Raw genomic sequence first — 24,020 nt, 5'->3', positions numbered from 1 at the left:
CTGGCTCAGAGAATGTAACAACCTTATTGACCCACTGGCCAATCAAAAAGTATCTACTGAAAAACAAGCCTCCTTCCCCAGGCTTCAGGTGCACTTTAGCCTAGGGGCAGGGAAGATCTTCCAAATTTGCATTCCCATTACAGACACACACCCCAGGACCTCTACCCTAGACTGCAATCCAAATCCAAGCAGGTTAATGCAAGAGAGATTACCCCTCAGACTGGTGCTTGGTCCCCCTACACTCTGCAAGCCAGGAGCTGAAGCTGCCACGTGGTGCTGGCTGGCTGTCTCAGTGGCTTCTTGCCGAAGCCACGCACTCCCACTTACTGGGTCCCAAAGTCCAGACTACACTGACCTCTCACTTTGTCCTTCGCATCTATGTGTTGATAATTCTTGAACCGGCCACAGTTGCTGTTGATCTGGAGTCCCTCGGGCCAGCAGCTAAGCCTCGACATGGAGCTGGGCTCGGCTCCCAGAGTGCTGCGCTGGCCGATTCCTGCCTGCCGGGCTCTCCTCAGTGGAAGGTTAACTTCTCTGTGTCATTTTGTGGGTTCTACAGCTCCCATGTTTGTTTAGAGTCCCCGTTTTATGTGGATTGTGGAAGGTAGAAGCTGGAGCCCCGGGGAGGTCCTGCTTCTATTCCACCATCTTGACTCCACACCCTATTCTTTAGGATTAAATTGTTTAGTTTCCAATTAGTTTTTAGTCTGTCTTTCCATGGCCCTTTATTGCACAAGAATTTTATTGCATCATGATCTGAGAATGACACATTTAACATTTCTGCCTTTCTGCACTGAATTGTGAGGTTTTTATGTCCTAGTACATGGTCAATTTTTGTGTATGTGCCATGTACCACTGAGAAGAAGGTATATTCCTTTTTATCCCCATTTAGTTTTCTCCAGAGATCTATCATACCTACTCTCTCTAAAATTCTACTCACCTCCTTAACTTCTTTCTTGTTTATTTTGAGGTTGGATTTATCAAGTTCAGAGAGGGGGAGATTAACGTCCCCCACTAGTTTTGCTATCTATTTTTTCCTCTAATTCCCTTACCTTCTCCTCTAGGAATCTGGATGTTATACCACTTTGGTGCATATATGTCAAGTAATGATATTGCTTCATTCTCGATGGTGCCTTTTAGAAGAATATAGTTTCCTTCCTTATCTTTTTTATTTTTTTGCCTTTTTGGAGGGCAATTGGGATTAAGTAACTTGCCCAAGGTTACATGGCTAGTTTTTGTGTTAAGTGTCTGAAGCCGGAACTGAACTCAGGTCCTCCTTACTCCAGGGCCAATGCTCTACTCACCTAGCCACCCCCCTTATCTCTTTTAATTAGCTCAATTTTTGCTTTTGCTTTATCTGAGATAAGGATTGCTACCCCGGCTTTTTTACTTTAGCTGAGGCATGATATATTTTACTCCAGCCTTTTACCTTTACCCTGTGTGTAGCCCTCTGTTTCAGATGTGTTTCTTGTAAACAGCATATTGTAGGATTATGGTTTTTAATCCATTCTGCTATCTGCCTCTGTTTCATGGGAGAGTTCATTCCATTCACGTTCACAGTTATGACTGATATCTGTTTCTTTCCCTCCCCTGTTTATGCTTATATTTTTCTCCCCTTCTCCCTTCCCCTCCTTAAGAGTTTTCCTGACCACGGCCTCCCTCAGTATTCTCTTATCAGACCCCCCTCCCTTTTGCTCCTCTTCCCCCTTACTTCTTCCCTCCCTTCTAACCACCCCCCCCTTTCATAGCCCTTTCCCCCTTCTACTACCTGTAGGATATTTTTATACTTAATGTAGTATGTTATTTCTTCTTTGCACCAAGAGTAACAGGAACAAATCTCATGCAAAGTTCCTCTCCCTCCCCTTTCCCTCTATTATGATACTTTTTGTGTCTTTTCTCCATAGAGTCCTATGTTTAAATGGCTGTGTTATTCCCTCCTTGCACCAGAACCAATGAGGGAAAAGCTCATATAATACTCATCTCCCTCCCTTTTTTCCCTATATTGTTTTTATGCCTCTTTGTGTGGCATAATTTACCCTTTTCCACTTCATTCTTTCCTCTTCTTCCACTCCAGTCCCTTTGTAGCCCTTAATAAGGTTTTTTTATCATCATTTTGTGTAATTCATACTCATTTCCTCTACTTTTCTATAAACTGTTTGCTCTTATTAAATAACAGGGTGTGTGTGTGTTTTCCTTGTTTACCTTTCAATGTCTCTCTTGCATCTTGTAATTGGAGGTGGAATTTTCCATTGAGCTTTGGCTTTTTCATTAGGAAGGTCTGGAAATCTTTTATATCAATGAATGACCATCTCCTTGCCTGGAAGAATATGTTCAATTTCGCTGGGTAGGTGATCCCTGGTTGTAACTGGAGCTCTTTTGCCTTACAAAAAATTGTACACTTCCTCTGATCTTTCAGGGTAGAGGCTGCCAAATCCTGTGCGATCCTCACTGTGGTTCCGCAATATTTGAATTGTTTCTTTCTGGCTGTTTGAAGTATTTTCTCCTTTACCTGGTAGTTCTGGAGTTTGGCCCCAATATTTCGAGGACTTTTCAATTTGGGATCTTTTTCAGGAGTTGTCCAGTAGATTCTCTTGATTTCTATTTTACCCTCTGGTTCTAGTATCTCAGAGCAGTTTTCCTTGACGAGCTCTTGGAGGATGTTGTCCAGGCTCATTTTTTCATCATGATTTTCCAGTAGGCCTATGATTCTCAGATTATCTCTCCTGGATCTGTTTTCCAGGTCAGTTATTTTTTCATTGAGATATTTTACTTCTTTTTCTAATTTTTCATTCTTGATGTTTTGTTTGACTAATTCTTGGTTCCTCATAGAGTTATTTGCTTCAGTGTGGTTGATTCTAGTTTTTAGTGAATTATTTTCCTCTGCTAGTTTTTACAGCTCCTTTTTCCATATCACACATTTTTCTTTTTAAGGAGCTATTTTCTTCATTGTACTGTTTTTCTAATTTTGCAATTTTGATTTTAAAAGAACTATTCATTTTATCTTCTATCTCTCTAATTTGGTTTTTAAAGTTCCTTTTGAGCTCATCTAAGAATGCTTTCTGTGCATGAGATCAGTTCCCTGTTGAGGCTTCAGCTGTGGGTATGGAGTCAACACTGTCTCCCTCTGAATTTGGTTCCTCCCTCTCACAATAATAGGACTCCAGAGTCTTTGTATTTGCAGTCTGCTTTCTACCCATTTTGAGGCAGGGCCCTAGCCACGCCCTTCCTCTAGGGTTCCCAAGCCTTTACTGGTTAAGGTTTTGCCCAGGCGCAATAATTACTATGTTTTCAGGGTCAAAAGGCAGGATTAGAGCAGCCAGGGTTCACTCTGCCATCCTGATTCCTGGAGGTCCAGATAAGGGCTTCTTAAATTTCTGGGCTGTTGATTGGTAGTCCCAGGAGTAGCTGTTGCTCCTTTCAGGGGCCCTGCATTTGATTCTTACCCTGCTCTGTCCAGTCCCAGCCCTTTGTTGATAGGCCTGGCAATGGCCCTTGTGGTTGGTGGGTCAACTTGCCACCACGTTGATCAGGCCTCATCTGGGCCTGCCTCTGCACCACAGCATCGGCGTCAGGGCCTGCCTCTCAAAGAATGCTCTCTTACTTAAACCACTTCAAGTAGTGAACAACCAGAAATCTGACCTTTCCTTAAATAGTTAAAATGCCTGATGAGGAAATCAAAATAATCAGAGAACTAACTGGACTTAAAGAAAATTTCTCCTTGGTGGATGTCACACAGAAAACATTCAGATTTAATAACCAAATGGAACAGACACATAATAGAGGGCAGCTAGGTGACTCAATGAACACAATGCCAGATCTGGAGTCAGTTAGACCATAGTTTAAATCCTGATTCAGACTTTTATGAAGTGTGTGACCCTGGGCAAGTCACTTTGTCTAGTTTCATCATCTATAAAACAGGCAAAATAAAAAACCTAACTCCTAGTTGCAAGAATTAAATGAGATATTTGTAAACTGCTTTGTAAACCTTGAAATACCATATAAATGCTAGTTGTTAACAACAACAAAGTTCTCTTAATGTCCTCTAGAGACTTGTTCTTCAATCTACTGTCCCTGATTCCAACCCTACTTATGATGCTCTATGCTTGCTTCTAACATAATCCCTGTATCAGTTCTGATATTACCTTTCTACTCATATCAAATTATATATACACACATATATACATATGTGCATATATACTTACATATACATACACATACACATGTATATATTTTATATACATATACACACACACGTGTGTGTATGAAATCATTAAATAGCAGGAAGAACCTCAGTAAACTAATTAGAGTTTAGACAAGTCATTTAAAAAGTTCTCCACAATCATTGCTCTTTCCACTGCCACTAGTATCTGTCTCTTCTTAGTCTGGCCACTGACACAAACCTAAGGACACAAATCAACAATAATACCAGCTTTAACACTTGATTAAAAAACAATTCAAGTGGAAACACAAAAATATCTTGCTAGCTTTTTATCATAGGCAGTGTGGCACAGTAGACAGAACTTTCCTTTGATGTCAGAAGTCTTGGCTCCAACCCTGCCTCTGACACACACTGGTTTTATGTGTTACCCATGGCAACTCAGTTAACCTCTTGGTGGCCTAAGTATAAGATTACACATTGCAGAGAAGGTGTCAACCTGCATTGAGAGAAGGAATTTTCTTATGGGAGTTCCCTAATATAATATAATCACAAATCTAGGCCTTACCCTAGTTAACAAAATATACTAGAACCTTTTTATAACTGCATCCTCAGTATTAGTCCCCATGTTGTTTGGGAGGGTAATAAGCTATATATGATTTGACTTATATCCAAATACATTGTATATAATAACAAGAGGTGACTGGTATAATTCATGTCTTGTAAAAGATAAATTAAATAGATATACTGACAGAACCTGGTAACAAATGGAGTCATTCTGGTACTAGGCCTACCATTTGACCTAACTATACCACTAGCCAGCAGACCCCAAAGGGGATTAAAGGAAGAGAAAAATGTTCTAAGTATATAAAAATACTTAGAGCTACTTTTTTGTGGTGGTCAAGAACTAGAAACTAAGGGGATGCTCATCAACTGGGAAATAACTGAAAAAATTATAAATGTAGTGGAATGCAATTGTGCTATAACAAATGATGGGGAAGGTTTCAGAGAAACCTGCAAAGACCATAATGAATGGTTAACGAATGAAGTAAACAGAACCAGGAGAACGCTTTATAACAACACTTTTAAAATAAACAATTTTGAAATACTTAAGAACTCTGATCAACAACAAACATAATGATGAAACATGATCCTGGGATTGATAAAAATGCTACCCATTACTTCCTGACAGAGGAGTAGAGAAAAATGTAAAATAAGACACATTTTTATATACAGACAATATGGGAATTTAACCATACATACTTGTTACATAGTTTTTTTTCCTTTTTTTTTTTTTTTCCGAAGGGACGTAGAAGGTAGTCAGTCAAGAAGCATTTACATGACAGGCACTGTGCTAAGCCCTGGGGATACAAATAAAGGCAAAAAATGTCCCTGCTCTCAAGGAGCTCACTATTCCTATTCTAATGGAGCCGACAACCTAAAAACAAGTATATGTATAAACAAGTTCTATACAGGATAAACTGGAGATATCAGAGGAGGCATTAAATTTAAGGAGGACAGGGAAAAGGACCTGCAGAAGGTGGAACTTTGGCTGAGACTTGAAGGAAACCAGGGAAGCAAGGAAGCGGAGAGGGACAAGAAAAGAATTCCAGGCCTGGGGGACTGGCAGTGAAAAACACTCAGAGTCAGGAGATAGGAGTGTCATGTGCAAGGAAGAGCAAGGAGACTGGAGGCCAGTATCACTGGATCAAAGTATGTGGCGGGAATAAGCTCTCAAAAGAAAGGAAAAGTAGAAAGAAAGAAAAATGCATATGCTTGAAAAATTGGGCAGGGGAGGAAGGGAGGATTTAATTTTTTTTTTAAAAGAAAACATTAAAAAATTTAAAATACATTGCTAGTCAGAATGGCACAAAATTGAAATGAGAATACCTCAAAAAAAAAAAAAAGACCAGAAAGCTTAAGACACATATAGCAAGAGTTCAATACTGACTTGATTATAACATTCAATAATTATTTCTGAAACCAACCATATTTTTCATTCCTAAAATATTTTAGCATTAATTTCATATCATTCTTTTTAGACTCAAACAAGCCATCATTCATTAAGGCATCACATTTCATTAAAATAAAGCAAACTTATCTCCATTGTTTAAATACTTTAAAATCTCAATTAACCAAAATGGATGGATAATGACATGTTTTTGGTTAAATGACTTTTATATTTAAGAGAACTAAAATTCCCAACCTGGTCATCCTCCCCCATCACTCTTACTGCTAAAACTGGAATGCATTTATATAATTTTTCCCTTAATGAACGTGATATATAGACTATAAACTTTCTTTAGTAAGAACAGATATTAACGATCTTGATCTGGAATTACCATAAAACACTTGAGAAGCAGCATGGCATGGTAGAGAGAGCACTGGAACAGAAGTCAAAAAGACCTGGGCTCATACTGTGCCCCAAGACACTAGTTTTGTAACCCACTTTCAAACTGTTTTCTCAGAGTAAAAGGGCATAATAATAGCATTTACTTCTCAGGATTGCCCTAAGAATGAAATGAGATAATATATGTAATTGGTTCTGCAAACATTAAGGTGCTATGTTAACTATTATTATTATCACTATAGATGTTGAAGGTATAGGGAAATTGGCTGTATATGGACAGATATATCATATATGTCCAAAGGAAACACTCTGGAATTTACTGGATTTTGCTGAAGTAGTGGTTTATTAGGTTTTTGATCAACTTAATTAGGTATAAGAAAATTTGCATGAAATCTGAGAAAAATATCAAGAAAAGATGATCCAGGATTTATGATTATTCCAGGAAATCAACTATCTTTCATTTTATGCTACTTATTAGTTTATATCATTTACTCTTCTCCTCTGGAGTTTGATTTCATAACAACAATCTAAATAAACAAAACCTAAATCCATACAAGAGTTAAGAAGCTGTTTTGCTTTCTTGGAAGTTCACCATTGTCCTACAGTTCCAAGGCATTCTTTTTCAGGCATTAGACAGAACATGAGGAAAAGAATAGAAGCACTGATCTAAAAGAGACCTTTTTAAAAGAGCATGTGATCCCACTACATGCTTTCCCTTACAAAAGAAAAGCCAGGCTAAGCATTTCTCCTTTACACAAACAATAAATATCTTTTCCAACAACTGTACGATCCCTCATCCTACACAGCTATCAAATATTCATATTACACTGGCTCCTCTGACTCCATGCCATGAGGACTCTTAAAGGTATATTACAGAAAAGTCTTCTTGCTATTTCATAATCAAACATTTTAAGAGGATCCTAGAGTAATGCAAGAGGTATAATGGCAGCCCAATAAAGAGGACCCCACCCCCCTCAAAAAAAAATATTTCCACATTAGTTCTGGGAATAACAGTCTTTTGCAGGAGATAATTACTCACACCAATCTCGATTAGATCTTTTATCATGTATCTATTCCAAAAAAATCTCTCATCAACCTGAAAAAAGCACAAAGAAAAAAAAGTTCAGGGATCACTTATCTTCAGTTTCTAGTACAAAGATAAGATAGTCTCACAAAGCTGATATAATTTTAACATAACCAAGATATGACATAACATAAATATAATATATATGTATGATATAATATAAATATAATCAAAATAGCTGAATTTTAAAATATATCCTTGGAAATATAATGGAAAGAACTCTAGATGTGGAATCAGGAAAGGTCTGGTTCCAAATTTCAACTCTGTTCATGACTAGCTATGTGTTGTATGTATATGAGAATACTGTTACTTGTGATACATAGCTCACAGTGTACTTATTAGGATCCACTGAGATACTGCATGGAAAAGTTTTGTAAACTTTCATGCACTATACAATATCAATTATTACTATTAGTGCTGTTGTTATAATCAGGAATGGGTACTTACATTTTGCCAGAGCGGTAAGTTTTTGTTCTCACAAACACTCTGCCTTTGCACTGAGTTGGTCAAGTCATAAGTTAAACTGTAATAAAAGGATTCTGAATCCATGAACATTTTTAACAACTCTTCCAGTAATCTCCTTTCTAACTTCTCCTTCTCTTTACTCTCCTTTACCTATAAAGTAAAAGGAAGTAGAATTTAAATCCAGCATTTATAATTTAAAAGACAAAAAAACAAAGAAGCAGCCTGGCATAGGAAATGAGAGGTGGCCTTGAAACCAGAAAGACCCAAGGTCAAGCACTGCCTCTGACACAAATTGCAGGGGATCATGTAACCTCTCAGTGCTCTAGACAATTCTCTAACTCTTTACAGGTTCCAGAAAAATGTCAATCTGCATGAAAAGAGGGAAATTTCCTCATGTGGAAGTTCCTTATATCAATAAAACTGCAGATCCAGTCCCTATCCTACTTAAAGAATTATAAAAAAATTTTCAATAGAGCAAATCTATTTTTGAACACAATTTCATTACTAGATTAAATTGCCTTATAAAATGAATCAAATCAAAACTACTTTCAAATTCTAAACAAATTAAGGCAACTCCTTACCTTCTTTTTATTGGGAACAGATACATTTGATTTAATATGAGTAAAGGTCTTAAGCAGAAACTTGGAGTCATCAGGAGATTGCGTAATCTTCTCTGGCTTGTTAATTCCAAAATGGTGCTTCTTACAGAGCTAAATGATTAAAAATAAAATTCATTGCTTATGATGAATGTTTAAACCAAGAATTAAGGTAAAATAAGAGAGATGAATGTTGCATTTTGCTTAAAGGCTAATTCAAAGCATTCAGTGTTGTGCAGAGACCATATACCAATTTAAGGAAAAGTGGTCCAATCCCAAAGGTTTAATACCTATGCCTGCATGTATGCATTTATATAAGTGCTTATGTACATACACACATATATAGTTGAGTAAGATTCACAGGCCGATGTTTTCAAATCTTCAAAGAACAAGTAACTCCTGTGTTATATAAATTTTTCATAAACAAAAATGAAACACTAACTTTTATAAATCAAATGGGACATGTGTTTTGAAATATGGCAATTACAAAACTAAAAAAATGAACAAATTAACTCCACTAATGAATATTTTTCAATTTCACTAGATTTATAAAGTCATTAACATAGGTATTCCCTTCCTTAGTAAACACTACAGCCACTGAATGTCATTCAAATTATCATTTTTATTTAATTCTAGCAGTCTTATCTATTTAAAAAAAATCACATAAATGTTGAAGTAAATTAATTCCCAGATATTTAACAGTTTAATCATTATAAATGGAGTTTCCTATTTTTAAAAACTATTTTTTCATCTTCCAGTAAAATATGAGTTTCCTTATTCCACATAGCCTACATAGATACCTACAATATCTCTCAGATATAATCCCTTCTCTCTATTCACACAGCTACTACCCTAGTTCAAGCTCTCATTCCATTTCAACTTGATTATTGCAAAATATCTGAATTGCACATATGTGTATATGTATACATATATGTACATGTGTACACAATATACATGTGTGTATATATTTGTATTTTTATTTATCCTGCATATACTTTTATGTGTACTTATTGTTGTTCTAAGATAATAAGCTCATTTTGAGTATGGATGGATTCATTTTGGGGCTTGTATCCCCAGCATCTAACACATTATCCAATATACTGTAAGTACTTAACAAAAACTTACTGACTGACTGATCACCAAACTCATTTGTTTCACTTTTATTATTGAATCACCTGGATTTTGAGGGTTAAGAGAATGTAAGCTTCTTGAGAGCAAGAGTTGTTTCATTTTTGTCTCTGTATCCTCCAGTTTACCATGCACATAAGCAGTTCTTTAAAAAATGCTTTTTGATATCATCTGTACATAATAACTTAATAACCCCTCTATATTCAATGTTAACCTTGCTATTATCTTTTTCCTGACTTACCACTGTTGCTAGCTTTCCTAATACCATATCAAATAAAACTAGCCCAAGCGACTATCTCTAGACACATACCCTAGTCTTTTACCTGTTTTTGTTTAGGAATTCCAGGTCAGCTTAAAAAAGAATGATGTTAGAAGACAAGCATATCATATACTTCTCCTAAGTATAGGTGGGAGATACATTCTTTATCAGATAAAAGATAGAAGCAATTACAAAAGATAAAAAAGATGATCTTGATTATATGACAGCTAGGTGGTACAGTGGACAGAGCACTGTCCCTGAAATCAGGATACTTGAGTTCCAATAGACCCTCAGATACTTATTAGCTTTGTGACCTGGGCAGGTCACTTAATCTTTGTCTGCTTCAGTTCCCTCATCTGTAAAAGGGGGATAACAACCTATGTCGCCAGACTGTACAGGCCAAATCAGACAGCACAATGCCTGCCACACAGGAGGTGCTTGTTGTTTGTCCTTCATTCTCAAAGGGACCATAATATCAGGGAGATGATGCCATGAAATGCAAATAAAATGGATTTAAGTGAGGTAGAGTTGTGCAGAGTCACCAGCCTCACTTTCTCCTCCAGAGCCACCTGGGTCCAGTGGCCAGATATTAATCAGGAAGACTGGAGACAGGCCAGGATACAGTGGGAGACCTTGGCCTTTTTTAAGTTAAGGCCTTTCCAAGGTCTCAGTTTGACTGAGGTAATGCCCATTCAGTGATTAAGGGTAGGTAAGAAAGGAGGCAAAAGATGACCTAGTTAGTCTACTAAAAAAAAAAAAAACTAGTAGGTGAAGACCCTTAGGGTTTCTGGTCAAAACAGAAAAGATTGCAATTTACACTCACTCTGAACCATCAAAACCCAAACAATGACCAGATTAGGCTTGGGCTGAGAACTATTATTGGCCAATCAGTGAGAGCCAGAGTGATTTTCAGTTTAAAGCATGGTAGGAAGCTCCATTTAAATCCCACTGGGCTTTATCAAAAACTGATTTTCCAAAGCTCTACTTGAAGAAATCATAAATAAAACTGTGAAAACATGGGTTGCTATGAGGATAAAATGGGACAATATTTGTGAAGTCCTTAGCACAATACATTGTATGTGTGACAGTAAAATCCTTTAAACTATGACATTTGTGTAGCATCAAATTCCCTTTTCCAGAAACTGGGCCAATTTTGTATGGAACATTCTTAGCTTCTTATTATAGCTTTAATACATGCACCTCTCAAAAAGAAAAGGAGACCAAAGAAAACTATGTACTATTAGTCTTAAAACTACAATTCTATAACCAAGATTAAGAACTAATAATTTTCCTTGTTAAAAAAAAGTTTTACTAATAAAGTGTATCTGTATCTATGTAAAACTAGAATTTTTAAATGGATGTCTGATGGGAAACCAAATAAGGAAAATGATGCTAGCTATTGATTAAAGCAACAGGATACAGCAAACAGGATATGCAGAAGTGGAATATAAGCCTATGAAACTTTAAAGATCTGTTCTAAACAGGGAGAACATCAGTGCTCCCATTTCTACTATCAGTACAGATTCTTTATTTCATAAAATAAAAAGTGCAAGGAGAAAAAAAATGTAAACACAAGTCTAACAGCTCAAAATAGTGGGCAAAAGGTAAGTAACTGAATGGTAAAACTAAATATTTTCACAAGAGCCAAAATATGGAAATAGACTTGCTACTGCTTTAACTCTGGGGATAAGAATAGCTTTGAAGACAGAAGAAGATGGGAAGCAAACCAAAGAATTGGTGGGGCCTCCTGGATACAGAAGAAAAGAAGACGTGGGTATAACAGTCATGCCTGGTGCTGCTGGGTCTGTCTGCCTCAAGTCTCTCCACACTCCAGTCCAGCCTCTATTCAACTGTCAAAGTGATCTTCCTAACGCACAGGTCTGACCATATCACCCTCTCAGTCAAAAAACTCCAGTGGCTCCCCCATCGCCTTCAGTATCAAATATTAAGCCTTTTGTTCAGCTTTTAAAACCCTTCAGAATCTGGCCCATTCCTACCTTTCCAGTCTTTGTACACTTTACTCCCCACCATGTATTCCATGATCAATGGCACTGGCCTCCTCACTGTTCTTCACACAAGACACTCCAAGAATCCTTGCTGGCATGTCCCCCATGCCTAAAATGCTCTCTTCTCTCCTCACTTCCACTTCCCAGCTTCCCTGGTTTTCTTCAGATCTAAGCTCAAGTCCCACCTTCTGCAAGAAGCCTCTCCTAGTTCTCCTTAATCTTTGTGCATTCCCCTCTGAAATGACCCCTGGAGTATCTTGAATATACTATTTGTGTAGTGTGCATGCTGTCTCCCCCATTAGACTGAGAACTCCTTCAGTCAGACTGTGTTTTTGCCTTTCCTTGTTTCCCCAGCTTTTAGCACAGTGCCTGACATGCAGTAGGCACTTAATAGATGCTAGCTGATTGATATAAAGAAAAAAAGAACACCAAAGTTGTAGTAGAGCAACTTTCATAGTTAAGGTTTTCTTAGAGACAAGGGTGGGGGTAAATATAAATGTATAAGCATCAAAAATAAAATAAAGAGAATATACACAAGATTAGTAGAGGGAAAAAGGGAATCAGACTAATCAATTTTTAATATTACAGTTTAGTGAATTTCAAATTAAATGTCTAGCTGCAACTTGTCATGGCTAACAGAAGGCCTGCCCAGGTGTCAGGACCACCTGTGTTCTGACCCTGCCACTGATCTACCCTTACCATGGGGCCAGTCTACATTGGCAAAGAGAATTTCCTCCTCAGGGGTTTCTTAAACTAATGAAATCACAGGTCTGGAGAAAACAAAAATTAGATTGCCATAATTTCTTCCCTGAAAAACACTCAGGTCATCATAATTACTGGACTCATTACAAAGAACATAAGCTCAAGAATATCAAAATCAGATATCTCTGTAACATTTCTAAGAGACCCTTCAAACTGCGTTATGAGAACACTGGACCAAATAGTCCTGTGTGAGAATTATTTAAATTATTTGCTTTATAGTACACATGCTTTCAATTATGTCTTACATGAAAATCTGGAAGAAGATGATAAAGATTTAAATCTTGATATTGGAAAATAACTGATCCTTGATTATCTGGGGGTTCATTGTACAATCAATCCATTAGCTTCTTTTCTTAAGCATAGCTACAAAAAATAGTCATGAGAGGGGAGGGAAGCCACAAAGCTGAAACTAAAATCTATTTTTAAATCATTAAAATGTCTTTTAAAGTGATCTGGTTAGAAAGGGTATAAAGTTACTTATTAAAAGGGTAACTGAGATACTTACTTTATCTGTGGTAACTCTTTGTTCTTTATTAGTATGGATAATTAAGAGTTATTTGTGATAGCTTCTTAAACTCCATTAACAAATACCATAATCTTCAGAAGCCTGATAACACTGTGTACTGTAAAGGATACTGAACAGAGTGGCTTGGAAAAAAAATACTTTCTAATCTGTACTTGAAAACAATATCTTTTCCACTTAACTAACTGGAAGGTGACAATGAAGTACCTTCCTCCTTAAGTAAAAAACAAAAGGAATATTCAAATCTTTTACAGCATTTGTTTCTGAAATTTTAAGAAATTTTCTTATAACAAATTTTTTGTCTCATCTTGTGCTTTGAATGATGGTCAGATGGGAGGCTCAAAAAAGTATCAGGTTTTTGGCTATTAAGTTGTCAAAGAACCTGATTAAAAAGGTGAAAGTAGAAGTTAACAAGCTTTTCCTAACAAAGAGCTACTTCTGAAGCCCCCAAATGGTGGGATACTGAAAAAGTCACAGTCTCTCATTGGGGAGTGGAGAGGGAACAGTTCAACACACTCTTCTCCCCAATCCCATTTCACCCACCTAGGAACTCCCATGTACTTCAGAGGAAACTTTGATTATAACAACAAAGTACACTCCCTTCTCCCAGGAAAAACAGAATGAGGGATGTAAGCATTAACAGATCTGAAGAATGACTTATTAAAGCTTTAAGATTTATTCAGAAGTTATTATCTACCAGTAGGGATTCTGGTGGAAGACAATGACAGGGTTAGGTCCCACCCCCAGCATATCCAAGGTCAAGCCTTATTATCATGTCAGAATCCCAAACCCTGGCGTTTCCTTCCAGAGATCTTTCAACTAAATATTTAAAAATTCAATCTGTGTCATGAGAACATTCGACTGAATAGCCCTGTCTTAAGATTACTTAAGTTATCTGCTTTATAATCAGTAGCATCAAATTCTGGTAACATAGAAGAATAAGAAATGAATGTTTTGTTTCTATTTCTGTTGTTAACAATAGAAACAGAAGCAGTCTTAGGTTGCTCCCATTTAAATTTAAAGTTGGTTTATTAATAAGATACTGAAGACTTTTGACCTGAGCCTGAAACATGTAAACTTTATCAGCCTTAGGTTGTTTCTTAACTTCTTTTATAAAGTTAGCCCTGTTTCCAACCCACACCTTAGAAACTACTCCACTCCTTTCCTCCATCAATGAAAATCACAATCCATTCATGCCTTGTATCTACCCAAAATGTTAGAGGATGAAGTTTTCCAGTTGTTATCTTACAGTTACAGTTCCTAGATGAGAGCTCTTATATAATTTTGTGAATACAGTTCATCACTGGAAACATATTACAACCTACTTAAAACCACCACACACCTATACACTGTCTTCTGGGGAATCTTCAATTAAGATTCTTCAGAAATTGTTGTGTTGAGTATTCACAACTATATAATATTGCAAGAGAGACTACTGTGTCACAGGGAACAGTTTGATAAAGTGCTAAACAATTTCCCAAACAAAATCCAGACAGCTCTCTTGCTCATATTCAATTCTAGGCCAAGCTTACTTCAGAGAAACAACAGTCTCTTAGTTTAGGTACTAAGAAAATACACAAATGGACTGACAATTCAGTTGCATGTTATAAACTACACAATTATCATTTTTTAGGATTTCTCCCCTATGGATTGCTATGCTACTCTCTTGAGTAAGGAGTCTATAGAGAGGTAAGAAAAACTAATTTTTTTTTCCCTTTCAGTTTAGAGTGTTATTTTTGTCAGTTGCAACCAAAACCAATTTTTTGTTATAAAAATCCCACCCCTCACCCCCTTCAAGGTTTGCTCTTACCTCAAGCTCAAGATCTTGAGGTTCCATTTCAGAAAGTGATAACACAGCAATTTTGGTAATTTTGCAGACCTCATGGTCTCCAGGAAGTTTGCCTATCAAGGCTTTCTGACGAATTAAGATAAGCCACCATGGGAGATCTGAAAAAGAAAAATACCACCACCTGGTATTTATAAAGTACTATTATCCTTGAAAACTAAGAAACTTTATCACACTTCTCATTTATAATATTCCTCAAAAAAAAAAAAAAAGGCAGAAAAACATAAAGAGTTAAGAACAAACTTTAAAATGAAACAAAAGAATTTGGTTCACAAGCCTGGCGAATCTCGTCCTCTTTTCCCCCACTCCTCAAACCCCCAATGACCACACCTCGTGGGGGCGAAGGGAAGCAAAGCAACATGTTTGTTTACATTGCTTGGATGAACTTGGAGTCGCCAACAAGAAGTCTTCCAATAAGATGGAAGACCACATAGCTGGACCATCTGTTCCACATTGTGTATTCAAGGCCTTCTGGGCCTTACCATCTGCCCCACTGCTATGGCTGCCAGCCTTTGAGGCACTGCCATCTGATCTGCCCTGCTGATGTAACCTACACATCCCTGGGGTTTACCATCCCCCCTTTAGGACAGTAGCATTTTTCAGACTTCCCAGCCTCACCATGCAACTGAACTCTCTTATATATGCTGTTTCCTTCCATTCAAGTCTGAGTTCCTTGGGAGCAGAGTGTCATTTTTTCTGTTTGCTGTCACGAGCATTTAGCACGGTGTTTAGTACATAGTAAGTGTGTAGTAAATCCTTTTTCACCCATTCATTAATATTTATTGAGTCTACCAAGTATAAAGTGCTGGAAATACAACAAAGAAAAAACCCACAATGCTATAATAAAGAGCATAATGGAACTTGGGAGTTAAAGAGCCTGAATCTAAACTCCAGCCCTGCTACTTATTTTACCTGTTTGACACTGAGTACATCACTAACTCTTTCTTGCCCTCAGTTTACTCATCTGTAAAAGGACTGGGTCAGCCTAGATTGGTGTCTAACGTTGCTTCCAGTTTTAAATATAAAATGACAAATTTAAAACAGTAAAAAAAAATAGTCTTAAAAATGATGTCTTTATATAAAGTATATTGTGCAAATAAACCAAGCAATTGTCAGACTGATAATGAAGTGAAATTTTTTTTTGTTTGACTTTTACTTATTTATTTTCCTTAATCTTCCCTTCACTCTTCCATTTGTAGGCTGTCTTCCTCTTTTTCTGCATTTTGGAATAGCCCAGAAACAAATAATTCCAAAGTCCTAGAAGCAATTTCCTTGTGGGATTTCCTCTGTTCTGCAGCCTTCAAAACAATGGATAATAGAGCACCAAGCCTGGAGTCAGGAAGACACCTTCCAGTGTTCAAATCTGGCTGCAGACACATTGCCTCAGACTATCCAAGAACTATTCAACCCTGTTGGCCTCAGTTTTCTCATCTCCCCTCCCCAAGTTGATTAGCACATAAATGTCCAAAGTGCAACGAGCAGACATTTCCATTGATTTCTAGCCAGGTGGATCTTTAATGCTGTTCTATTCAACTTTTTATTTTCTTAGTGCCTTGACACATCAGGAAAGAATCAGATCCAGAAATAATATGAGGTAATACAGGTTCGAATCACAGTTACCAGAGAGGGAAGCATCAACATCTGGGTTTTCAAAGCCGGGGGGCTCTCAACGGCTGCCCAGAGTCTCGTCTGGTCAAATCACACAACATTTCTTAAAGTGAGTCCCTGTGAAAATTTTTTTAAATATAATTTGTGTCAGACTCATAATAGAATCATGGATAAACTCACTAGGAAAATTAAACATTTTATTTTGACTACACCCTATTTTCTACAGTAGTAGTTATGCTTAATGTTGGACTATCCTCAATCCCAAAACCCTTTTTAAGTTTTTTAAGAAGACTTTTAACTTCCATTTTTTCAACTTAATTTTGCTATTCCATTTCCTGCAAGTCAAAAAAGGGCAACTGCTCATTTTTTATTTAAACTGTCTAAAGATTCAAATTCTTATTATCAAAACATTTTTATTTTCATTTTTCAAGAAAAAAAGGAGTAATTATACAAACAAATTATATGAAAATACCAAATAACTGCACTAACTATAGCAGACACACACAAATATGACAGTCCTCACTTTGAAACAGAATACTGAAAACGGGTACAAAAATATTCCTTTAATAACTTGGTAAGAGTTCTATTATAGCAGAAAGTGGAAAACTAAATATATATTCTTTTGCCAGAAGCAAGGGTTACATTAGGATAGTCTATTAATACTTAAAATGCATCAAAATTGGGAAGTAGTCTTAGGGAAAATGGCTAAAAGTCATCTAACAGAACAAAACTGGAAAACCTGGCCTGACCACTAAAGATATTTCTAAGAAATCTCATTAAACAATAAAATCATTCAAAGGGAATGATAGAATCTCTATTGCTATAACTATTTTGTCTTTGAGAGTGAGGTAGGAAGATGGGGGGAAGAGAACATATAAAATCTGATTTTTTAAAAGTGATGCAGTTTAGACAAAAAAAAATCACAATGCCTAGTCAGCTATAATATTGATAACCTATGATTTTACAAGTAAAATTAATTAAAGTAGTAGTTTGGGCAAAGGGACTAATTTAAATAATGCCACAGAAGAAAAATATTTCTTTCCCAACTAAAACTACTGAACTAAAATTTGAGTAATGGTTTCAAGACATTAAAAATCTTAATATTGGTGTCCTGATAAAAAATAATTAGAATATCATTATATTTTTAAAATAATTATTCTATAATCTCAGACTCAAAAGGTAAAAGGAAAAAACAAAGTCCTTACACAATAAGATAAGAAAACAAACCAGGAAGGGATTACTCTGAAATGCATGACCTGCAGGGCCAGCAAGAACAATGGCAAAGGAAGAATTCTGATTGTATAACACACAAGAAAGGACTCAGTAATTAAGTGATGAGAGAGAAAGACTTTCATCATTTCCCATCTGGCTGACCTCCTGGACTTCATGATCTCCAGAAACTCATCATTCTACAAGATAAAATCAACTCTTAAAACTCATACCTCCACAGCATCCCTGCTTCTGACTGGAGAGAGTAGAGGCTGAACATTGGAGAGCTTCTCCCTAGTTCTCTACCATTTAAGGAAGGTAATTTCCCACTCTAGCTGTTATTATCCCTAAGCTGAGTATTTCCCCCATATTTCTGGCTTTGAAACTTTTTTTTATGTGCTGTCTTCCCCCATTAGATTGTGAGGTCCTTGAGGGCACACCCTATCTTATAACTTTCTTTGTATCTCCAGTACTGAGAAAAATGCCTGGCACATAGCAGGTGCTTAATAAATTGCTAACTGTTGACTATTTTCAACTTCAAAAGAAAATGTTTCCTACTCTCATGACAAACCTGTGAAGTAGATACTGTCTCCTCCATTTTACAGATAAGGAAAGTGAGTTTCAGAAAAATTACACGACTTGCTCTAGATTACATAACTAAGAAGTAGGGAAGGCAGGATGTGAATACAGGTTTCCCAGAATCGAAGTCCAGCACTTGATGTATGATGCAGCTTGCACAGATCTGTCAGTTTTGATGGACTACAAGTTCAATGATTTAACCATATGATGTAGTTGCCAAAAGATAATGCAATTTTACACTGCACTGACAAGTGTTATGTCCAAAGGGGAAGTCCTAATTGTAGTCTGGCCTAGTCAGATCAGACCTGCATGATTATATTTAATTCAGGGAGTCAAATCTTTAAAAAGGCATTGAAAAGCAGAAAAACATCCAGAGGAAGAGGATGAGAACAGTGAGGGGCATCAAAGTCAAGCTCTAGTAGGGTGACTTGAAGGAATAGGGAAGCCTAAGAGAAAGAAAGACGCAATAGGGCCATGATAGTTCTCTTCAAGTATCAGAAAGGCTGTCTGGTAGAACTGGGATTAAGCTCACTCTTGCCTGACTTCAGACAGTAAACTGTTTAACAATAAGAGCTACTCAAAAGAAGAGGCTCTAGCAGATCAGGAAGTTGCTCTTCACTGGAAATTTTCTAGTAAAGGCTGGCTGACCACGTGTCAGGTATGTCAGAGAAAGGATTCTTTTCTGATTCAGGTGGATGAGATGACCTAAAAGATCTCTGAATCTGAACTCTCTAACCTGCTATATATCCAATCAGATGGCAACTCCTGGATTTCACTTGTTACCTACATCCATCTCTTCATTATCAGTCATACTGCCCCTTCTCTGAACTAAGCTCCTGTTACCTTTTGCTTGAATTAGAGATATATTTTAGCTCAGTCCCCCTGTAAAAGCATTTCCAATCTTCCTTTTTTTTTTATACAGTTGCAAGATCAAATTTATTTAGGTACAAATAACACTTCTCTGTTCAAATCTCTCCAGTCGTTCTCTATTGACTACCAAATAAAAGAGATGTTTTTTGAGCCTGGAATTCAAATCCTTCCATATGATTTGGTGCCAACTGGTGCCAACATGTATTTATAGCCTTAGCTTCTATTACTCTCCTTCACATGATCTTTGCTCCAAAAAAACTGCACTATTCACAGTTCCAGAAACAACTCATGCTTTCCTCACTGTCTTTACCCACATTGTTCCCCAGGTATGGAAACACCCCTTCACCCAAACTCTGCTACCTATCCTTCAAGATTCAGAACAACTGCCAACTCCTTCAAAAGCTTTTCTTTATCACTCACTTATAAATGAAATTTGTCTCTTCAGAACTCTTCACAGTTCTTAAGCATTCATGTTCTCTTAATTAGTTACATTATGTGCATATTATCTCCTCTACTGGATTGTAAATTCCCTGAAGGAAAAGAACTATGTTTTCATTATCTTTGTGTCTTCATCAGTGCCCAGCACGGTGCTATACAAAACACTTAGTAAAAGGCTATCTACATGAAGAATTTATTTCATTTATAATTACTGAGAACCTACCATACTAGGCAATGGCAATAAAAAGTTAAGAAGCAATAAATACTCTTTACCCTCAAGGATCTTGCAGTCTAAAAGAGAGAATAAACTATCTGTACATAAGTATAATAAGGGTCAGCTAAGTGATGCAGTGGATAGAGTACCAGGCTAGATGAAGACTCATCTTCCTAAGTTCAACTCTGGCCTCAGACACCTACTACCTGCATGACCCTGGGCACGTCAGTTAACCTCATGTGCCTCATTTCCCTCATCTGTAAAATGAGCCGAAGAAGGAAATGGCAAACCACTCCAGTATCTTTGCCAAGAAAACCCTAGATGGGCTCATGGCGAGCTGGACACAACTGAAACGACACAACAACAATAATAAGTATGATAAGAGGAAGGATAGGTTCAGACATAATGCTCAGAAGTTTGAGGATGACTAAACACTTTTCATTTATGGGAGAAGGGAGAATCAGGGAAGGTTTCATAGAGCTTTCTAGCTTCTTTTAGGAGAAAAGATGATTTTCAATGAATCTATCATAAATAAGCAGTTAAGTATTCAGTAAGTGCCAGGCATTGAACATACTAAGACAAACATGAAACAGTTCCTGTTCTCAAGGAGCTTACATTCTACAAGAGGAAACACTTACACATATAAGTAAATACAAATATAAGTATATATGTATATATATATATACATACATACATATAGGGGTAAATAAAATTTTAGGAGAACATTAATAGCTAGGAAGACTGGGAAAGGTTTCTCTGATAATCTGATAACAAGGTACTTTAACTGTGGTCTGAAGGGAGAAAAGGAGTTTAAGAATCAGAGAGGTGAAGAGAATGCACTCCAGGAGAGGAAGACAGCTTTTATAACAGCATACAGAGGGGACACAGAATGTCTGTGAAGGACTGCAAGCAAGCCCATTTGGCTAGATGAGAGAATATATGATAAGCATAGATAGGCAAGCTGGAGTCAGATTGTGATAAACTTTATATGCCAAACAGAGAAATTTGTATTTTATTATATCAACAACTGAGTCCCACTGTAACTTACTGGTCAAAACTGTGCTTTAGAAATGTTATTTTAATAGCTGTGGAAGACATATTGGAAGATCTACAGACCTGAGGTAAGAAGACCAATTAAAACGCCATTACCTGAAATGCTATTGAAGTGAAAGTTTGATGAGGGTATGAACTAGGGTAGTGGCTATGTGAGGAGAAAGAAAGGAATGGATACAAGAGATAAATAAGTAGAAGAGGAGCTTTGGCAACTCCCTGGAATTAAATGAGTGAAGGACATTTGAGTTTGAGATACTATGGAACATTCAGTTTGAAATGTCCATTAGGCAATTGGAAAGAATATGTTCCAAATGCAGAGGTGGCCTTCTTTGATCTCATAAAAGCAAGAGAGGGCAAAACAGTATCACCTAATAATTCCATCTGACTAGAACATGAAAAACGTCAATAAGAATAAAGTAAATTAAAGAAAGACAGTCTGCAATTGGATTGTGGGAGCCTTTATTTATGAGAAGCTAAGTTACTTTAAACTTATTCTATAGGAAATGAGGAACCACTTGAGGTTTTGAGAAGAGGAAGGCATAGACAGACCTCTACATTCAGATTATTTCAGCAACTATGAGAAAGATGCATTGACAAAATGAAGGCAGGGGTGGCCAGGTAGCACAGCAAGTAAGAGCACTGGCCCCAGAGTCGGGATGACCTGGGATCGAATCCAGGCTCAGACACTTAGCACCCACCCAGAAACACCTGGCGGTGTAACCTTGAGCAAGTTACTTAACCCCAATTGCTTTAAAAAAAAAATGAAGGGACTGAAGGCAGGGAGAAAAATTAGGAGATTATTATAATAGTCTACACAAGAGGTAATAACAATCTGAATCAGGTTAAAGTATAGAATAACAAGCATAAAAAACTATGAGAATAAAGGTATAAGAGGGGAAAAGTACAGGAGACATTAAGTTGACAGAATAATCAAGTTATGATGTAATGTAATATGTAAGAGGGAATAAGATGAAATAAGTCTGGCAAGGTAAGGTGTTACCATGACATGAAGGACCTTAAACATCAGACAAAATAAAGTTTTCCTTGGTAGGAAACAGAATGCCACTGAAGGGTTTTGAGCATATGTGATATGAACAAATCTCTACATAAATGCAAGATTAGTTTGGCATCCAAATAGAGGATGGCTTAGAAGGAGAAGAGAATGGATGCAGAGTAATATGTTAAGAGCATCCTGCTCTAGTCAAGATGGGTAGTGATGGAGAGAGAGGAGAATGGGAAGGGAATAAGCATTTATGTTGCACCTACTCTGTGCTAGGCACTATATTAAGCATTGTCTAATTGGTAGAGGGGAAAAAAGGAAGAGCAAACAATTTCAGTATACTTCCTGAGGGATTAACAAAGACAGTAGATGGTAATAATTTAGAGGCATAGAGTTTAGACAACTTTTTTTTCCAGAATCATGTCAGAGAAGAAAGATGTGATGGTGCATTAGAAGACTCAAGATGATGTGTCAGAAGAATCAAGAAAAGACCTTCTAAGGAAGTAGAAAAAAGAGATGCCATATTAGTTATACAATAGGCTCCCTAAATAGGTCTTAAGACTGGAAGGACCTAGGACAAGAAATGATTAAAAATAAAAGAAAGATACTAATGGAGATGGAAAAAAAGTTGGGCCAAAAGCATGATTTCAGCAAAGAATAGTATAAACCTCTTTTCTTTGTCACCTAAAATCAATCAGTCAATAAGCATTTATTTAGTGCCAGGCACTTTGCCAAGAACTGGGGATGACACAAAGAAAGGCAAAAGACAAGTGGTAACAAAGAATTAGAAATTGAGGGGATGTCCATCAACTGGGGAATGGCTGAACAAGCTGCTGTATATGATTGTGATAGAATACTATTGTGCTATAAAAAATTATGAACAGGATACTCTCAGAAAAACCTGGAAAGAGTTGCAGAAACTGATGCAAAGTGAAATGAGGAGAATAAGGAGAACATTGTATACAGTAACAACAATATTGTAAGATGATTAACTGTGAAGGACTTAGCTATTCTCAGCAATACAATGATCCAAAACAATTCTGAAGGACTTACGATGAAAAGTGCTATCCATCTCAGAGAACTGATGGAGTACGAATACAGATCAAAGCAATACTTTCTTTTTGGTTTTTTGCCTATGTTTTCTTTCACAACATGACTAACATGGAAATATGTTTTGTATGACTACACATGTATAGCCTGTATCAAATTGCTTGCCTTCTCAATGAGAGAAAGAAGGGAAGAATGGAATTTTAAATTAAAAAGTTTTTTAAAACAAATGTTGAAAATTGTTTTTCAAAAAAGAAAGGCAAAAGACAGTCCTTGCTCTCAAGTCTCTCACAATATAATGGGTAAAAATAATAACAGCTAGCATTTACATAGTTTTCATGTTTGTAAAGAACTTTACAAACTTTATCTCATTTTATCCTCAGAAGAACCCTAGGAATTATGTTCTATTACTGTCCTCATTTTACAGTTCAGAAAACTGAGGCAAACAGAGGTTAATGACCTGCTCAGGGTCACAAAGTAGGATTTGAACTCAGGTTATCCTGATTCTAGGCCTATCACCCTATTCCTTATGCCACTTAGCCAATTAGTGATGTTTCTAAGAAATTTTATGCACTATAAGAAAGGAATTTAAGGAAGTCCTTTTAGATAGCCTTAATCTTCTCAGTTATGTATAAAGCCAGTATGAGGGTTAGGATACAAGAAGAAAGGCTAAGAGTGGGAAGAGTCACTGTGGGGAATAAACTAAGTAGAATACAAGCAACAGTGAGATCCTAGCTGTGATCGTGATCCAAAAATTTTCAGTGGGTGGCAATTAGCATGATTTTATTTCAAGTGACATTCAGCAGCCCAAGAACAAGAGCAGAGAA

General features: G+C 36.8%; 1 protein-coding gene across 2 annotated transcripts in view; it reads right to left on the bottom strand.

The window, feature by feature from the left end:
- INPP5F (inositol polyphosphate-5-phosphatase F) overlaps positions 1 to 24,020 on the bottom strand; it is a 113,258-nt gene that overhangs the window by 45,299 nt on the left and 43,939 nt on the right. Inside the window, exons 1-5 of one of the 2 annotated variants that reach the window (XM_069099093.1) lie at positions 16,796 to 16,893; positions 15,140 to 15,276; positions 8,637 to 8,765; positions 8,038 to 8,205; positions 7,546 to 7,602 (exon numbers count right to left, since the gene is read on the bottom strand). In XM_069099093.1, the coding sequence (XP_068955194.1) occupies positions 7,546 to 7,602; positions 8,038 to 8,205; positions 8,637 to 8,765; positions 15,140 to 15,166 (381 nt within the window). In that variant the 5' untranslated portion in view covers positions 15,167 to 15,276; positions 16,796 to 16,893. Of the gene's footprint in view, positions 1 to 7,545; positions 7,603 to 8,037; positions 8,206 to 8,636; positions 8,766 to 15,139; positions 15,277 to 16,795; positions 16,894 to 24,020 lie in introns of those variants that run through there. The other variant, XM_069099092.1, reaches the window with a different exon arrangement.

The sequence above is a fragment of the Petaurus breviceps genome, unplaced genomic scaffold (assembly GCF_028583685.1).
Source record: "Petaurus breviceps papuanus isolate PSGF00001 unplaced genomic scaffold, PetGlider_PUasm1.0 37, whole genome shotgun sequence".
Lineage (NCBI taxonomy): Eukaryota > Metazoa > Chordata > Mammalia > Diprotodontia > Petauridae > Petaurus > Petaurus breviceps.
Note: the sequence above shows the minus strand (reverse complement) of the source record. Positions and strands in the feature narration are given on the sequence as shown.